General features: G+C 41.0%; 3 protein-coding genes across 6 annotated transcripts in view; 2 read left to right on the forward strand and 1 right to left on the reverse strand.

Annotated features, from left to right (window-relative positions):
* The first annotated feature begins 308 nt into the window (after positions 1 to 308).
* cldn26 (claudin 26) lies at positions 309 to 965 on the forward strand. Its single transcript, XM_037483522.2, has one exon. The coding sequence runs from the start codon at positions 309 to 311 to the stop codon at positions 963 to 965; it is 657 nt and encodes a 218-aa protein (XP_037339419.1).
* Positions 966 to 2,611: 1,646 nt separating this feature from the next.
* Positions 2,612 to 15,728, forward strand: LOC119224752 (apoptosis-inducing factor 3). Of its 4 annotated transcripts, none has more exons than XM_037482027.2 (21): positions 2,612 to 2,956; positions 6,323 to 6,531; positions 9,541 to 9,754; positions 10,470 to 10,579; positions 10,675 to 10,784; positions 10,886 to 10,930; positions 11,016 to 11,112; positions 11,205 to 11,317; positions 11,599 to 11,685; positions 11,786 to 11,877; positions 11,967 to 12,097; positions 12,355 to 12,470; positions 12,573 to 12,644; positions 13,055 to 13,118; positions 13,218 to 13,294; positions 13,368 to 13,485; positions 13,589 to 13,687; positions 13,896 to 13,971; positions 14,109 to 14,213; positions 14,435 to 14,455; positions 14,561 to 15,728. In XM_037482027.2, exons 2-21 carry the CDS (start codon positions 6,501 to 6,503, stop codon positions 14,601 to 14,603), a joined length of 1,821 nt encoding a protein of 606 aa, XP_037337924.1. In that variant the 5' UTR covers positions 2,612 to 2,956; positions 6,323 to 6,500; the 3' UTR covers positions 14,604 to 15,728. The 4 variants fall into 4 exon arrangements, with proteins under 4 accessions (XP_037337924.1, XP_062418338.1, XP_037337926.1 ...); XM_062562354.1 differs by having other exon boundaries at positions 14,435 to 14,451; XM_037482029.2 differs by having other exon boundaries at positions 9,577 to 9,754.
* Positions 15,729 to 15,811: 83 nt separating this feature from the next.
* si:dkey-98f17.5 (uncharacterized protein LOC569123 homolog) overlaps positions 15,812 to 18,203 on the reverse strand; it is a 9,816-nt gene continuing 7,424 nt past the window's right edge. The window contains exons 9-12 of the mRNA XM_037482030.2: positions 17,873 to 18,044; positions 17,632 to 17,744; positions 17,192 to 17,279; positions 15,812 to 16,625 (exon numbers count right to left, since the gene is read on the reverse strand). Of these exons, the coding sequence (XP_037337927.2) occupies positions 16,572 to 16,625; positions 17,192 to 17,279; positions 17,632 to 17,744; positions 17,873 to 18,044 (427 nt within the window). The 3' untranslated portion in view covers positions 15,812 to 16,571. The remainder of the gene's footprint in view (positions 16,626 to 17,191; positions 17,280 to 17,631; positions 17,745 to 17,872; positions 18,045 to 18,203) is intronic.

Genomic DNA, 18,203 nt, shown 5'->3' on the forward strand with positions numbered 1-18,203 from the left:
CAATTAAATTCACTTGTGTGCACACAGCCCAAAACCCCGCTGGACATATTTGGTTTCATCTAAAAACAGAGTTCATTGTTCACTCAGAGGATATTGAACACTGAGACTAGCTAGTATGTCCCTTGTCATGCCCAATCCTGGATTATCTCCCACCCAGGTGCATTTTATTAAGGAGCTAAATAAGTGGGATGGCCCGGTTAGTCCTGCTACCTCGGCAGGTAGGACGGGCCACATAGCCACTCTGGATCTCCCCACCTGTTGGGTGGAGCTGCATACTTGAGCAGGAATCCCAGCACAGAGCGCAGAAGATGGTTTTTCTAACACCTTTAATGATGCAAAGGACTGCGCTCTTTGTGACGTTTGGCGGTTTGGTCACCTCCCTGATCACCACATTCCTCCCACTGTGGAAGACGATGAACTCTGACCTGAACGAAGTGGAGAACTGGTACTCTGGCCTCTGGCACACCTGCCTCTACACAGAGGAGGTCGGAATTCAGTGCAAGGCCTATGAGTCCATCATGGGGCTGCCCATGGACCTGCAGATCTCCAGGGTGCTCATGTTAGTGTCGGTAGGCACCGGAGGTTTAGCTCTGCTGGCTGCTTTCCCGGGTCTGGAGGGGGTCGGGATGTTTGTGGGGCGGCCTGGCCTGAAGAGGAGGCTCCTCGTCCTGGGTGGCGCGCTGTCATGGGTGTCGGGTCTCGCCACGCTGGCACCCGTCTCTCTCGTTGCCTACACAACTGTGGTGGACTTCTGGGACGAGGGTTTCCCCGACGTGGTGCCTCGCTGGGAGTACGGAGAGGCGATGTTCTCTGGGTGGTTCGGTGGTTTGGCTCTGGCCATTGGAGGGACTCTCTTCTTTGTCGCTGTGTGCATGGCAGACTACGACCAGAGGCCAGGAAGTGTGGCCATCGCCCTGCAGGCAAAGCACAGGACAAAGCACTACCTGAAGACAGAAGTCTTGTAGATCTGCACTCTCACATACTTATCATGGAGGCTGGTGGAGTGATGACATAAAGAACTTCAGTAGCTCTAGAATAACAGTAGACTGACATAATATGACGGCTGCACTTATTCTATGTTCTTTTTCAAGTCAAATTGTAGACATTTCAGTAGTCGCTGCTTCTAGTTAATTATAAGATCGTCTTCATTGAGTTTTCACCAACAATTAAAGTAATGTGACAACTGAAGTAACTGTAATTCTGTTATAGTTTACTGACTGAAAAAATAGTTTTGCAAAAATGATTATTATATATTGCAAAAATAACCTTGAACCTTTGATTTATAGTTAAAACCAGGGAAGAATCGTCTGTTACATAAAATGAGTTTTCCCAAATGTATGAACTACTTACCCTGGACTCAAAGACCACTGCCACTAAACGGAATCAAGTTTATTGTTTTCTGATGCTAATAACTTCTTTCTGTTGACTTTGATTTTAGAAGTAAGTTCGAAGAGTAAAATCTGGTAAAACAGATGGAACCGTTCAAAATGTAGTTTAAGTATTGGAAACAGTAACTTATTGTTAATTGCTAAGACAAAAAACATTTACATTTAAAGCAGTGAATTGAGCAAATGTCAAATAAAATTTCAATTGAACTTGCATGACAGCGTCTCTGAGCCCACTATCGTCCCAGGAGTGAAGTTTAAAAGGAATTGCATTCTCTTTGATATGAAGTTGCGTCTAATTTGTGTTTAACATGGCTATTTGTTTATCGGACTCAATGCTTGGTTTTAACTAACTGAATTGAATCCACACTTCACATCTAGCATTTGTGTTTCAGCCTGTAATGGTTTATTTCACTCAATCTGTCTTTTCTCTCTGAATTACATGAGTAATTCAATTAAACTGAGGTATATGTCAGTGCCTGCCTGTGTCATCTTGTTGTTCATGTGCACACCGTCACTCTGCCTTCACTCCTTTGTTTTTTCATGTGCTTGAACACATGCAGAGAGTAACAAAAACATACTAACAACAAAGTGCATGTGCACGTGTCAGCTGTCAGCACACTGTAGGAATACACTCCATGTGGCTTTTAATTTTTAATTTCCTTCTTTTGTTATTCACCTGGACACATTTGCAATGCAACATAAAGCTTTCAACCACCATCCTGTCTCAAGGCTGCCATCATTTCCATAGAAATGAATCTGAGATTATTGTCCCAGTAGTCATTTAATGGGGAGCCGCAGTGAGAGCACAAGGAATGGAAAGTATCTTGGGAGCGGAGCTCATTTCTATAGGACTCACTATACCTTTCTAATCCTGCTCCCCCCTCCCCCCAACTGAAACTGGGATTTACTGCAGCAACTGCACTTTAACTCTTTACGCCTCCCACCACTGCACACACGGAACGAGCTGTATACGGCTGGTTTGATAGTTGGGGGAGTAGTTTTTTAATGCCTCCTGGTCGGTAGTACAAATACAAAACATGTCACCCTGTTAAGTCAGAACAATCTAGCTCATAACTCCTGCAGCATTCAGCGCAGTGCGACCAGAGGGCAGCCACGATTTGATCAGGCTCAACCAGCAAGTCCGGTCCTTGACATCTAGGGGCCGGGCTGGAAGGCAAGGAGGGGGGGGGGGGGGGGGGGGGGGGTCGTGCTGTGTTAGCATCCCCTCAGCAACTCCATCAATACCGCGCATACAGCTGAGGAACGGGCGGACGGTCCTGCGTGCTGGAATTTGCAGGCTCGTCCAGGGGAAGGAAAAGCAACTCCCACGACCGGTCAGCTCGGTGTGCTGCTGCAAGAGAAGGAGGAGGGGGGGGCGACGCACTTACACGCTCACTTCGACGCTGTGCTGCATCAAGAGGCAGGAGAGGAGAGCGGAGGGGTCTGGGACTACTCCCGTGGACAGAGAGGGTAGGGCGACAGGACAGTGTGGGACATGCTACCGTCCGTCCCCAGCGGACGCTGAGCGGCGGGGAGTGGATCTCAGTGCACCTGCTCCGTGCACGCTGGTGAGCTATATTGATCCATTTTATACACACCTACTTTGGCTGCATTTGTGCAGTATGGCTCACACAGTACACCACTTGTATGGAAGTTGTTTGCTCGTTCACAAACGAGATCTTCCCTGCAGACGAAAACAACATAGTGGTGCACTATGTACAACTGATATCACAATACCTTAAACACATCATTTCATGGATCAGTTCTGGTACAAACATGTCAATAAGGGCATCTTCACGGCAGGTTGAGATTGAATAGTTCATAAATCAGTCACTCTTTAGGAAACCTGGAGAGAATTAATATCACAATTTATTAGTTTCTATTGAGTTGTGTCTTTGTGTGTGTGTGTGTGCATGCTGAAAAACCGGTCCATAGCAGAATGGTTATATGGAAGCACACCCTGTGGGGGTGTACCCCCCCTCTCTCTAAACCACAATTCTAGTTTTCCATGACATCACTAAGAGGTTATCGCTCAAAGCAGCAAAACTACCTTAGAGATCAGCTTATCTAATATGTTAAACTAAAATAAAATTCGTGACAACTTTTGGATGAAGTCATTAAAAAATGACCCCTGTGAACTTCAGTGCCACATGCCAAATTAATCATTGATTTTTAGAGCCACGTGGTATCTGTGTTTTACAATAAACACAAAAGATTTGTTTTTTAAATCCTGTTAAAAGATAAATGACCACAACAGCCTGTTAAAACATTATATTCCATATTTTTCTATTTGTATCGCACATTAAATACTGTTTCGGACCTCATGAAGCCGTTGACAGCTCTCTTGCCTGTAACTGGCCAACAAACGCCACCAATTCATCTACAAGCAAACAATACAAACATTTGTAAAAACTTGGCCGTCGAATGGTGTGAATGAACTTGCTCACAATGTGTGATTGTGCCACGTACTAGAGCGCCTTAATGGGGATTGTGGTCTTTATTCTTTTATAGTTAAGACACGTAGGCGATGGAGTAAATAGAAATGAATCAAGAGCTTGGTGGTGTTGGAGGGACATGCTGGTGACTCAATAGACGATGGTGTACAAATCTAACCTCCAACATGAATATAAACCCTACGTCTCCTTCCACTGAGAACAATCAAAATGAGAAATCGTGACCGTTATTATATTTCAAAAACACCAACAATTTCCCCCACTCGTCCCTTTCATAACAATGCTTCCTTAAGCTGACAGTAAACACAAGAAATAACCACTTAGAGCCCTGTTAGGAAGCCCTGTGAGTGAGGGACACTGGTCCTATATTAAGAGCGCAGGTAGATTGTTGACTTTTATCAGCGGAGGATCAAATAGCCCTAATCGTTAACTACAGGCTGTAAATAACTCTTTGCAAAGGTGAGTTATATTTCTCCTGCCAAACAGGATGTTTCAATAAAACATGAACCACTAATTTGGATTGTCGGAACCGGCAGCTCTTTTATTCAGATACAGCTGCAAGGCCAATGTTAATTGATGGATCTGATTTGTCCTTGTTTGGGCGAATTATGGGACATTTGCTGTAAATCTGCATTGGAGGGAAAAGGTCTTCAGCCGAGAAATGTGGTGAAGGTTTAAACATGATGTCCGTTTTGAATCATGTTCATCTTTCTATAGCAATTACATCACCCCCTGTTTACTGTAGGAGGAATGATGGATGTGACTTTGGTCAAAAACCTGCTTTTTCCTGTGCCGATGTGAGGCTTTCAGGACAGAGGATGTTGCATGTGTACAGACTGTAAAGCCCTCTGAGGCAAATTTGTAATTTGCGATTTTGAGCTATACAAAATAAAATGAATTGAACTGAATTGAACATTCCTTTTTTTTGTTTCACCCACGGTCAGTTTATACATCAATCTCCTCCCCTCCAACAAGGAGGAGCCTCTTGCTAATTCTCCCCCCCAACATTCCAGTAACAGGTATTACATTTGTAGGGAAGTGAGTGAAACTGACAGCTTGTGTGCAGGCAGGATTATTAGCACTGCTTGGGGACAGGCCCAACAGCGACAGAGCGAGATCTGCGTCATATGTTGTGAGGACCAAATCTACTTAACCTACTTTAGTTTTGCACAAAATATGTTGATGCTTGCTGGAACTCCAACTCTTTGCGATACAATTCGACCAACAGAATTTCAGCGGCAGCAGATGACTTGAAGTAGCAACATGTGAGAGTGAAGTTGGGAAGTTTTTTTGGGAAGTGACTCGATACGTTGCTCTCAGTATTTAGAGAAACTCACAGCTTCAAAGGCTCTGCTCTGTTAGCATGCTTGTTGACTGAATGCAGATATAAAGACCAGTGTCTTAATTTCAAACCTGTGAGGGAAAATCTAACATGATGTTAGAGCCCAAAAACATGGACAATACATTGACATGTAATTCATTTATTTTATTTGACTTAAAATCTTAATCTGAAAAGTCAGTTGTAACTATAGCTGTCAAATAACTGCAGTTGAGGAAAGGCTTATAAGTACTTCAAAATGATATTGAAGCATGGTACTTGTGTTAATACATAGTGAAAATGCACTCACACATGCAGAGTTGAGGCAAGTACGAGATGTTTCCATTTCTCATTTGTTCTAAGCAGTGCTCCATTCAACACGCCACACGTTTTTTTCTGATGTTCAAGGACATTAAGATGTGCTCAGAATATCAAGCAGTCCTTTTGGTTGTACCTCAAAAGGATAATTTAGATGAATCGCACCATCTTAAGCAAAACACCTGCCATCCCGGTTCCACTCAGTGATTAACTAACTACTCTATGTGTGGCTGAAATACCAGAGCTGGCAGAATTGTGAGGGCAACGTGGCAACAAAACAAGGGGATTTTGAAACCAAAGGGGCCCCTGCCGCCCTTTATAGTGCCGTGTGACGAGAAAGTTAATAGATGTCGGAGCGCTGTTAATATTTTACAGTTCCTAATGCAATATGCATGAACAAAGGTAACAATGTGTATGGAAATGTTCCTAATTACCACATTGGCTGTCTTTTTATAAGCACTAACGTGTTATAAACACACACACACATGCGCGCGCACACACACACACACACACACACATACAAACACACACACACATGGAAAAATCAGTCAGTATAATCCTGACTCTTTAAACACATCACTATTTGTGATAACAGAAACCGTATCATTTACTATGAATGATTAGAAGACAGAAATAGGACCATTAAAAAGTATTGGCAGAAATTGGGGACAAATATTTTGCCAATCTGAAGGACAGAACTATAAACAAAGGCTACAGCAGTCAGGATCAGACAATTCAGCAGAAGAACTTCTTCTGTTGTACAAAACAGTTGGATCTAAGTGATGACACCACCATCAGGTCCTTCTGGTGTCAAGCTGACGATGTCTTTCCTTGTGTCCCTGCAGACTGTGTGGAGGAGCTGACGTGTGCAATGGACGGCCACGACCTTCAGGTTCCCCCATACACGGCTCTGTGTTATCGTTACCTCACAACAAAGCAGCCCGGCCCGAGAATCTGACCAAACCTCCCCTCCCTCCCCCTCTCGCTCCCTCTCCCTGGGTGTCCCTCAATCCTGGGCCCACCATGGGAGGATGCTTCTCCAAACCCAAACCAGGTAACCAACATGTTACTTTAGTGTGGAAGAAAATGTACACCGAACAAGTACAACAAGCAGCTGCAGGCTGAGGATGAAATAGCATCTGACTGTCCAGTGTAGGAAAACTGCAATACAACATATTACAAAGTTAAATAAACGAGGTGTTTGTCTGTGCTGATGCTGTACAGGGATGTAATATAGCATGGTGTTCATCTTATTTTGTCCACCCCATTAGCTGCTTTCCCGCTTTTAGTATTTCCATCATACTAAAGGGGTTGAAAGGGTAATGAAATAATGTTCTTGTTATTGATAAAGATGTTTCCACTAATTGATATGGAAGAATCAGCAACATTTTATAATCAAAGTAATATTTGAAGAAAATCATATCCTCGTATTGGATTTCTATTTATAGCAAATAACAAGAAACTTCATGAACTCAGTTTTTTAGTCTTGCTCAATATCATTCATTTGGACAGCAGATATTTGTATATCAACACGATTCCATCAAATGATCACATAAAATATTATTTTAAAAGGGAAAAAATTAAAACCAATCTCAGACTTGCTGTTTAGCTGGATTTTTATGTAATGTAAATATAAATTTAATTTTGATGAGTATTTCATGTTAAATATGGAAAGTTCAATGTAATTGGTTTTAAAATATGTATTGCGTAATACGTAACAACCGGTGTCATAACATGGCAGTCCACCTAGCAGCTGTAGATAAATCAATTTGATTTAGCTTATGATGCCATTTGATAAACGTTATTATGTCATGTTGTTCAAAACGACTCATATTCAAATCTACATAATGCCTCCAAATTCAACATGTCTCCTCATATCCAGCTTATCGCTTTGCTCCACAGTGTTTGATGTGGGAGGAATTGAAATGCTCTCTTCAGTCAAGAGGATTACACACTGAGACAATATAACAATATGAGACTGTGTGTGTGTGTGTGTCTGTGATTATGTGTGCGTATCTGCAGCCATATCAGTATGTGCCAGGTTAGGAGATTAGCGATTTTGCTTTACTGCAGTCTTGCAGGTGATAAAATCCTCTGTTCAATGCATGAGGAATAGTTCGAGTGAGACAGATGAGACTAGTGATCCATACATATGATTGAATAGAACATTGTCTACTCGAAACTTTCAATTGATGATCCTACTAAAATATCTTTTTGACTCACCTTAAACATCACCCTTAAAGTATTTAAATCCGGAGAGACTTGTTGAAGTTTGAACACTGCTCTATTATAACATTCATGAATATTGATATTGCAATGTGTTTGGGGATTGGACTCCATCCTGCCGTAGGATAGACCAGGGGCCGGGATGCTGAGCCGAGCTATATCCCCCCCTTCTGGGAGTCCAGACACTGGTGATGGTGGTAGAGAATAAGTTGCTCCACTTTCCTGATGTGCCAGTTACTGCTGTAGATTGGAGGTGTCAGGGGTGGTGGCGGGTCGCCTTTGGTGCGCGCTGAAATGACAACTGACAGCAGAGAGAGAGAACAGTCTTTTAACGTTTGCCAGCACTGATGCAATTGGTTTACGGTAACATCACCCACATCTGGTTGGCTGGTACTACCTGACCCCGCCCCTAATCAGCTGGCCGTGTGCCCCCATGGAGAGAGGAAGCCTACCGGGAATGGCAACGCCTGTCCAGTCTTCCTGACTGAATTTTCGCCTAAGCTTCATTGAAAATAAAGCAGAGTTCTGGATAGGATTTTATAATGTTACTTGCTAACAATCAAGCAAAGAAACCTGCTTTTAACTAATAAAGTCCAGGTCCAGGGCTGATGTCACATATAGGTTCAAAAATATCAATCAAAGCGTAAGATGTTAAAAAAATAGTTCTGATAGTTTTTCCCAAAGAATGGAAATGGAAATTATCTAAACCCAACCTGATAGATCCCATAAAATATACTGTATATGTGTACACATATATCTATATGTATTTATGTGTAAGATTATATGGTTATGTGTGGCACTGTGACAGGATGCTTTGGGGAGGGGGGGTACTTGTAGAAATGGAACATCAGCCTCAACAATTGCATCATAATGTGAAGAAATGCAGAAAGATGCCCTTAGATGTTTAGCAGCAGACATAATAGCGACAACTAGAGATTCTCTTCAGCTGTGGAAAGCTTTCTCTTTCTTTTCTCCTGCCATTGCACTCACTATTATGATTTTCCATCGATTTTAATTAAGACTTGCTCAGCAGGAGAAAATTCCATCCAGATTACTGTGTAAGAACCGGATGATCAGCACATTTTTCCAGCCGAACAGATAAAGCCTGCTGCAGTGAAAATGGAGTTACACAACCATTCCTTAATGTTGAGAAGAAAAAACCCAACAGCAGCGCATCAGTAGTCATCTAAGAAAATGCAATACCTCTCAATTGATTAACTTTACTCTATGAATGTTGGTTTTTCTGCAAACTGGAAAGATAAGCAGTATCCACAAAACAGTGATGTTATTTTATACTGATGCCAGTTTCCTTAAAGGAAATTTCGTTGTTTGAAGCATCATCCTGTCAAAGTATATATTTTTCAGTTAAGTCAATTCATTCTGATACAGAGAGGTGAAAGAGTAACTTTGTGTTGTGTTTTTGTGGATTTTTCCCACCACGTCCCCAGTAAATCTAGTGTCAAAAGCAACAATGTTAATGGAAGTGTATTCTTGAGTGTGTTCCTCCTGTTTAGAAGACAAAATGTAATTTTATTGGCTTGGAGGTAGAACGTAATTTGCTCTTACTTGCTTACTTTTCACTCAGTAGTGGAAATGTCGGACTCAATTTGTCCGTCTCTACCAGCTGGAGGGCAAATTATTCTTCAAAAGCAACCGTGAAGGGTGGTTAGTAATAACAGACAGAGGTTAATAGTTAAATCCATTAGTGATAGTCTGTGAATGTTTTATATTTGAAAGTTTCACAGCATAATTTTACTGCAGTTCTTGTGACTGCACTGATTTGATTCGTAATCACCTCACCAGCATTTCCTAAGAGAGACGTGTTTGTGTTGCACAGTTGAAGTTAAAGTGGAACTCTCTCTCCTGGAAAAAGAAAAAGAGGTGGATGGGCTGTCCCCTAATGGCAAAGCGAGCCCCTTTGCAGACTGCAGACCCAACGGGGCCCTGGGACACGGCTCTGACGATGACTCCACCCCGCTGCCCCTCTACAACAAACCCCGGGACTACGTGGAGGCCTCTGTCTGTCACGTTAAAGACCTGGAAAACGGACAGTAAGAACATGGAAAGGCTCCTGTTTATTTTTCATTACACACCCAAAACACACACACCCAAGCATCATCATTGGGATGAGCATCAGATGATGCTCAAGAATCTAAAAGTATACAAGTTGACATTGTAATAAAGGGACGGTTCACAGGAAAACACAACGAAGCAAATTTTTTCCTTTAGTGACTCATCAGAGGCGCTGGCTGATTAGAAGGAGACGACAAAGGACAGAAATTATGCTCAAACCTATCAGTAAATAGTGAAGAGTTATAAAGTCATAAAGTAATTGAACTCTCTCAGTAATGTCAGTAACCTGGCGACATCTATGTAAAGTGTGTCAACGATAGCTGGAACTAGCCACCATAAGCTACTGCTCACGGGAGACAAAAGTACAGTATGTAAAACTTCAAATGACTTGTGTTTTGTAAGAGGAGGATTGTGTAATTTATCCACATTAACTAGGGATTTCATCCCGAATATATGATTACTTGACCATGATCGTCATGTCACTTTTCCTTTGATTAATTTGGCTCTTTGCTGCTACCAGAGTACCTCAGACAGATAACTGTGACGTGCCTCTGCTCTGTGTTGTTTATATTGACATATTCAGCATGTTTTAAACCTGGAAGGAGACAAGAAGAAATTACTTTTGTTTGATTCCTTTGAAAGGATTTAATCATAAAACGGAACGGACCTTTTTCATTTGGGTGTCTTTGACAGGATGCGAGAGGTCGATCTGGGAAGTGGACGAGCCTTGTTGATTAAGGAACACGGAGAGTTCTCCGCTATGGCTCACAAGTGTCCCCACTACGGAGCCCCTCTGGTCAAAGGTGAGTCTCACATGTTGACGTAGGATTTTTCAACATTTGTCAGGAAATATTTAATATAATGCATTTGACGTTTTTGTTCTTTTCTGTCCTTCCAGGGGTGTTGTCAAAAGGACACGTGCGCTGTCCGTGGCACGGTGCGTGTTTCAACATTGCAACAGGAGACCTGGAGGACTTCCCCGGGCTGGACAGCCTGCCTACCTTCCAGGTGACCGTCCCCGCTGCTGCTGTCTTAACACATTCCCTGACTTGTCATGTCTCTGAGCGCCATCAAAAAGTGTACACATCGCTCATGTCTGTTTGCTGCAGGTCAGGGTTGAAAAAGACAAGGTGATCATTCGTGCAAACAAGCAGGTAACCACTGAAAGAATTTAAATGAATCTAAATGATCATGCTGAAAAAGAAACGTCTGATTGAACAGAGATCTTCACATTTTCAGGCACTTCAGTCACAGAAAAGGTCAAAGCCCATGGCCCGATGCTCAGCAGTCATAAACTCCAGCACAGGCTTCAGCCATGTTCTCATCATAGGCTCAGGTCAGTCGGTTGAAGCTGCATTGGAATCTGATTAGCAGTGTCTTCTCCCACTCTTCAAATATCAACATATTTGATGGTGAACGAATGCACAGGTCCAGCAGGTTTGGTGTGTGCAGAGACACTGAGGCAAGAGGGCTTCACCGATCGCATTGTCATGTGCACCAAGGACAGGCATCCTCCATATGACAGGCCTAAACTGAGTAAGGTTTGTACACAGACCCTGAACACATAAACTGAGACACAACAGAACCTTTCCAAGAACCAACTGCAGTGCTGACGAAACAGCTACGAATCACAGAAATAACAGTTTAAAAAGAGTTTTAAAGTAAACAAACATTAGTGAATCAAAGATGACTTACCAGGAAAAAGCGTTACAATTATTATTAATTCATTAATGAATTGTTTGTTTACATTTTTTTATTCAGGGATTACTGTTTGATTTAATTATTTTATTGATGTACTCAGCAAAAACATTCTGACCTTTAGTCCTTAGAGAGCACAGCTGAGCAGTTGAGATTGCGCTCCATGGAATTCCTGCAGGATCATGACATTGAACTGCTCGTAGACAAAGAGGTGAGAGGTGGTAACTTCAGATCAATCAATTCATTCATTTGATCCAAATCTATCTTTTTCACAAAACTCATGTACAACCCTGCAATATTATCTTCTTTAGGCTGTGGCGATAGATGTGAAAACACGTTCTGTGACCTTTGAAGATGGCTTGAGAATGGAGTACAAGAAACTCTTTATTGCAACAGGAAGCAAGTAAGGAGAAAAAAAAACTATTATATTTCAAGTGACTACAAGGTAGGGGAGATTATGTATCATAGACTGACTGACGATTGCTTCTAAAGACCCAAACCAATGGTCTACAATGGAAAGGAGGTCAGGAACGTGTTTCACCTGCGAACGCCCGAGGACGCCAACAGCATAGCACGACTGGCCAGCAACAAGAACGCTGTGATCGTGGGAACGTCATATGTTGGTGAGAAAAAGACACATTTATAAACACCGTCTGCTCATTTGTGCATGACAGTGAAAGATTAACCATTCAATGCAACTTTTAAATGATCACATGATTAATAACAGGGACAATCAGTGACAAAGATCCAATAAGTTTGCAATGAGGAATCTTAAAGTGGCAGATTTTTTTCCCCTCGATTATACCTCATTTTGTCTGAATCATCTTGTATTAATAACAACATATATGATCTGTGGGCTGTTTATCGGTTGCGTTGGCAGGTATGGAGGTGGCTGCAGCTCTAACTGACAAGGCCCATTCGGTCTCTATCATTGGGATTGAGGCTGTCCCATTTAAAAAAGCTCTCGGGGAAAAAGTAGGGAAAGCCATAATGAAGGTAAGGAACACGGTTGTAAAGCAAGCCCAGAATACTTTTATACCAACGCTCTCTGGTCAATACCCACTAACCACTGCGTTTCTGTGGTCTGTTTGTGTGCAGCTGTTCGAGGTAAACAGGGTGAAGTTCTACATGCTGAACGAAGTTTCAGAGATGATTGGCCAACATGGACAGGTATTCAGAAAGTGAGAGAAACAGCGTGTTGCTCAGCAGCACCACCCTCTCTTGTTTAATCCACGGAGAAGATGAGTTGGACAAGAAACACAAGAATATTAATGAAAACATTTTGGTGTGTGTCAACTAGCCCTTGAAAACTGTGGCGCAAACAACCTTGTGATTATTTTACAAATGATCATTATAACTCTAATTATACAAAGTATGATTGATTTGATTAAAAATGCACTCCCTGTTACTACATAGTTCACTAGACATACATCGGCAGAAATTAGTTTAGTGCACATAGGACCCCGTCAATCAGAAGTAAAGGGACAATCAGGAAAAGTTTTTTTAGGGTTTTTGAAGGATTTATTGTTAGATTGTGCAGCATTATGTTCTGTTCTATATATTTTTTTTTGTTTCCACAGCTGAAAGAGGTGGTACTGAAGAGTGGGAAAGTCCTGCGTGCCGACGTGTGTGTCATTGGAGCAGGTAACGTCGAAGATGATGTAAAATGTACTTTTCATTACCACCGGCGATCATGATAACTGGCAGCTCCATATTTAACCTGTTTTCTCTGATGTGTCTCAGGTAGTGTTCCTGCAACAGGCTTCCTAAAACAGAGCGGCATCCACATGGACTCCAGGGGCTTCATCACTGTAAACAAGGTATTTAGCAAAACTCCTGGAGCCGGAGTGGAAGAGTTTCTTTGTGTATTAACTGCTCTAAACTTTCTCCCAGATGATGCAGACAAGTGCTGATGGGGTTTTTGCAGGAGGAGATGTGGTGGTGTTTCCTTTCCCGCCACGCCACAACAAGAAGGTGAACATCCCTCACTGGCAAATGGCTCACGTTCACGGTGAGTGCGTCGTCCTGCACATCGAAGGCTGTTATGATTTACTGTGCCGATGATTCGCCTTCTCAAAGACGAATGTTCCTCATGGTTTCACTGACACTGACAGGCAGGGTGGCAGCCCTCAGCATGATGGGAAGACCCGCTGACCTCAAAACTGTGCCTTACTTCTGGTCGGCCATGTTTGGGAAGACGATACGTTACGCAGGTAGATGTCTCACTTTACTTTCAAGACTGTCGTTGTGAGACACAAACCGATTAGACGGGGGGATCATAGCTGAATTCTGTGTAGTTACCACACTGACATCTAGCTGTGAAGATGAAAATAAAAGCCTAAAAGAGCTGGAATTGGACAGTTTTTCTCTATGCTGTTGAGAAATACGCATGTATATATGTATAATCTTCTATTGTTGAAGGTTATGGTGATGGATTTGATGATGTCATTATACAAGGAGATCTGGATGAACTGAGATTTGTAGCATTTTACACAAGGTACGTTTTATTGTACATAATCTGAAATAAACAGAAAATATTAATGAATATTATTAACTTGTGTAAACGCTCTGTATTCATGTTGTGAATACTCCCTGTCTAGTTTCTAATTGTTCCCTCTTTTGGTCCATCTACAGGGGTGAAGAGGTGGTTGCTGTTGCCAGCATGAACTATGATCCTATTGTATCCCGAGTGGCAGAGGTCTTGGGATCAGGAAAGACGATTAGAAAACGAGATGTGGAGTAAGTCTCCCTTCCGACAATTGGCAACTTATAAATGAATAAACACTATTTTATAAATTTTGCAAACCGGACGTGTAACATAGAGTGATATCATGCCAATGTTATTGAGTTGTGTCATTGTACTTGCATTACTGCAATGTCATTGCATACATTTCTGACTGACCTGTTCCTCGTGTCTCTCATATGTTTTATTTCTAATAATGCAAACTCAAAATTTGAAGGATGTTAGCACGTCTTGGCAAGTACGGATAAATTGAGCTTTTTCTATTTTAAATTTCACTGATATTGTGCAAATCTGATAAACACGTATGCATATGTTTGGCTCACTGACTTTTGGGGTTTTGCAGGACCGGAGACATTTCTTGGTTGATTGACAAAGGCTCTCAATGACTCCTCATCTGAAGGACAGGCCCATAGTCCACCGGACAACTCAATATGGACACTTATGGTGCTGAGAAACTGAGCAGCTATCCCGGTCTGGACACACACACACACACACGTATATAACACCCATACACACTGAGGAGAGGACTGTGTCTCTCGGAGACAAACTCTCCTGAGGACTAGACGGAAACTTGCTGGAGACACTGGGTATTTTCATGACAAATTTCACAGACAAAGTAATACTGGATTCAGTCTTTGTTCTACTGCAAGATGTATCTACCTGTACACTTTGTTTATAAGAAGCCAGGGATGGGCATTGGCATTTTTTTGTACAAATAATCATGTATATACATATAATCCTGAATGCATTGTTACACGATAAGAACATCCAATTGGAAAGGACGTTTTAAGTAGCCGGTTTGGTTTGTATGCTCACATCCAGGCCTTAGATCTGCATGCTATAACTTACTTTAATGGATGAATTGACACATGTCCCCAAACAGAGTATTCAATCTAGATTCAATGGCAAATCAAATCTAAAAACTAAACAAAGCTAAAAACCAACTGCAGAAGATCCCTGGATGCAGATTCAACAGACTCCCTAACACACACACACACGCTGCTTTAAAGTGTCATAATTACTAGAATTACCACATCTTTTATTCGATGTCTTGCGACTGTAGATTGCAAACATTAAATTCAAATTCTGCTTTGATCACATACTAGTGCATACACAATAGATTCATGTTTCTTCTAGAGAATATTACTCCTTTAGGCAAATCCAATAGAGGTTTAGGGTTTTTTTTATGGCGGTTTCCTCCATTGGGATATTCTCTGTTACTAACTCAGGGAACTGAGGTTTGTCACCAGGACTTACTAGCATAATAAGCAGAAAATAATGTGTTGCTTTCATTCTTCTTTCCCTAGTTATTTCAATTTAAGGATTCGTATGTTCATTCAGAATTGCTTGTAATGGGTTCAAACCGGATGCTTGATTAAATCCTTGTGCGGCAATGTAAACCCTGACAGAGAAGTCAACTCAGCATTTTAAAAAGCATAATTCTTCCTGCAGAGAAGCCTGGAAGGGCATTTTTATAACTAAACTTTTAAATAAAAGTCTTCCAACAATAACTACTGACTGCTTTATATAAAGTTGCATTGTCATGTTACTCCACCAGTTTATGCGTGTATTACAGTAAACAGTAAAGTCAAAGTCAGTAGAAAATGTTTAATCATTTTCTAGGAAATTACATAGCATAGTTTGCAAGAAATTCATTCTTTGAGTCAAGATAAGCTTTCATATAATAAAAATATTCTGGGAAAGGTTACATAAAATAGATAAAATCACACCCTGAAAGTTTCACACGTTTAAATGAACTATCTCATAAAATACACACACTACAAATGGAGCAGTGTTCACAATTGCAAACAGTCCATTTAGGTTTTTCAACATTATTTGGGTAAAGGTACAGCAAGAAGAGCAATAAATATATCTATAAAAACTGTGAGTGAAGGCATTTCATGGTGTAGTCATACTGTAAAACTAGATTTGAGATACAAAGATCTATAGACAGAATGAAGGGTTCAGAGTTCCACAAGAGATAATCATCAGTGCAGGGACACCATATAAAGAAATTACGGAGAAAAGGGTGTAAACACTTCTTTCTGGCATCAACTTTCATGTAACAACTGAACAAAAGAAATGATTCACAGTATTTCATTTTCATCAAACAACTAACAATGGCTGCTTCTCCTGTACAAACTAACAAAGGCACTTCATCTTTAATGCAAGCTCTTGAGATGATAAATGTTGTTTGCTGCATTTTGAGGTTGCACGTACCAGACTGAGGAGTGAAACCTGATCACTTGGTAGATCATCATCAGTTTACAAAGTCCCACTCATTCAACAATTCACAACAATCTTGTTGCAAAACACCCAAAGATTTGTGAAAACAGTGTTCGTCTGACCCCGGGTCAGAAGTCATATTCTGCTGCACACTGCTGGAGGTACCACTCATACAGGTTCCCCTGTGGAGGGAAATCAACTGTGTGAGATTCAGAATTTGGATGATTCAGAGTTAACAAATGAAATGTAGTTACTTCATTCAAACTTGCACTGAAGTTATAATAGTTTACATATTAATTAAATATTGTGATAAGTTATGGTCTGCCTTTTTGTTGCAATGGCAATTCAATGTATTAAAATTCTCCAATGACCTCTATAATTGTAATTGCCAATGAATTTGCCGTTCCCGTGGTGGTTACAAATTGACTTCTTATGCATGAGGGATTCACAGGAAATGATGCAGAGTACAATCTATTGCTATCCTTTGCAATCATTTAGAATTGATATCTACTACTGACGTATCATCACTTCATAGACAAAGTTGTTGTGTCAACGTGATAGTAGTAAACTTGTGGTTCGTGAATAAAGAAAATAAAACTATGGGAATGAAACAGCTGCAAAGTCAGGTCATCATCGTTGTGTGTATTACCTAATACACCTTCTGCATTAAAAAGTTATTATACTGGTTATAACTGTGGCTTTAATTTCTGTACTTGTTGTGGCACAATGGCACAAAATACAATCTAACCTTCTTAGTTTTGACGATATCCTGGATATAATCACTGTACTCCGCCATCGTCCTCTTCTCTTTCTTCGTCAGAGTCTTATTCCCACGGCTGGAAATGAAGAACATCAAAACAATGATTATGACCTGTGGGTGTGTGTGTCTGTGCGTGTATATATGTTTGATAGGAATCTACTGCTAAATATTAATTCATTTTTAATTATTTATGAAAAAAAAAATGCTTCGAAAATGTTCGAAAGCCCAATAATGACATCTTTAATGTCTTTGTCTGGTAACAGCCCAAAACACCAAATCCATGTTCACTTTTGGCCCATTTTAACAAAAAACAAATGACTTAAATAATGAATTGGTAATCAAAAGAGTTAGACATGATTTTTCTGTTTCTGTTTTAATTAGATAAACTCAATGTTTGAACTTTTGTATTGTACATTTAAGGCACTCACCCTGCAAAATACTTTGCTAGAAAAAGCAGGAGGTAGCAAAAAGCTCCGAAAATGATGACAAACACAACTTGTCCATCCTCTGGTATCCAGTCCCATAAATACATCACTATTCCCTGTGATATGCGGAAAAGACATCAGTCAGAGAACCAAGTACACCGAATATGACATAAATGGAATGAAATTGTAATTGTTTTTCAATGCTATTAGTTGAAATATCGCCAGTGTGACTCTCTGCACTTACTGTGAATACGAAGAGAGTCCGGGCCGGTCCTTCACCCAGCACCTGATCTAGCTGATCTTTGGAGATTGTGTTCACAATGAAACTGAGGACAAAGAGAACTGGGAGGATGATGCCCAGAGCGCCGCACAAGAACGAATGAAGACGGACGCTTTTGTTGTGAGCCACATCAGCCCTGCGTGCCATGGAGGAAATTTCATTTAATATTACCTTTTCTGCAGTAGATACTAATATTGGTTGACTCTTATCTCCATATACACACAATATATTTTAGTTTCCTCTGAGATGCCAACTGTCATATTCCCTCAGGATAAATTAAATTTGAACACAGTAC

Source organism: Pungitius pungitius, chromosome 5, assembly GCF_949316345.1.
Source record: "Pungitius pungitius chromosome 5, fPunPun2.1, whole genome shotgun sequence".
In the NCBI taxonomy this organism is placed as follows: Eukaryota; Metazoa; Chordata; class Actinopteri; order Perciformes; family Gasterosteidae; genus Pungitius; species Pungitius pungitius.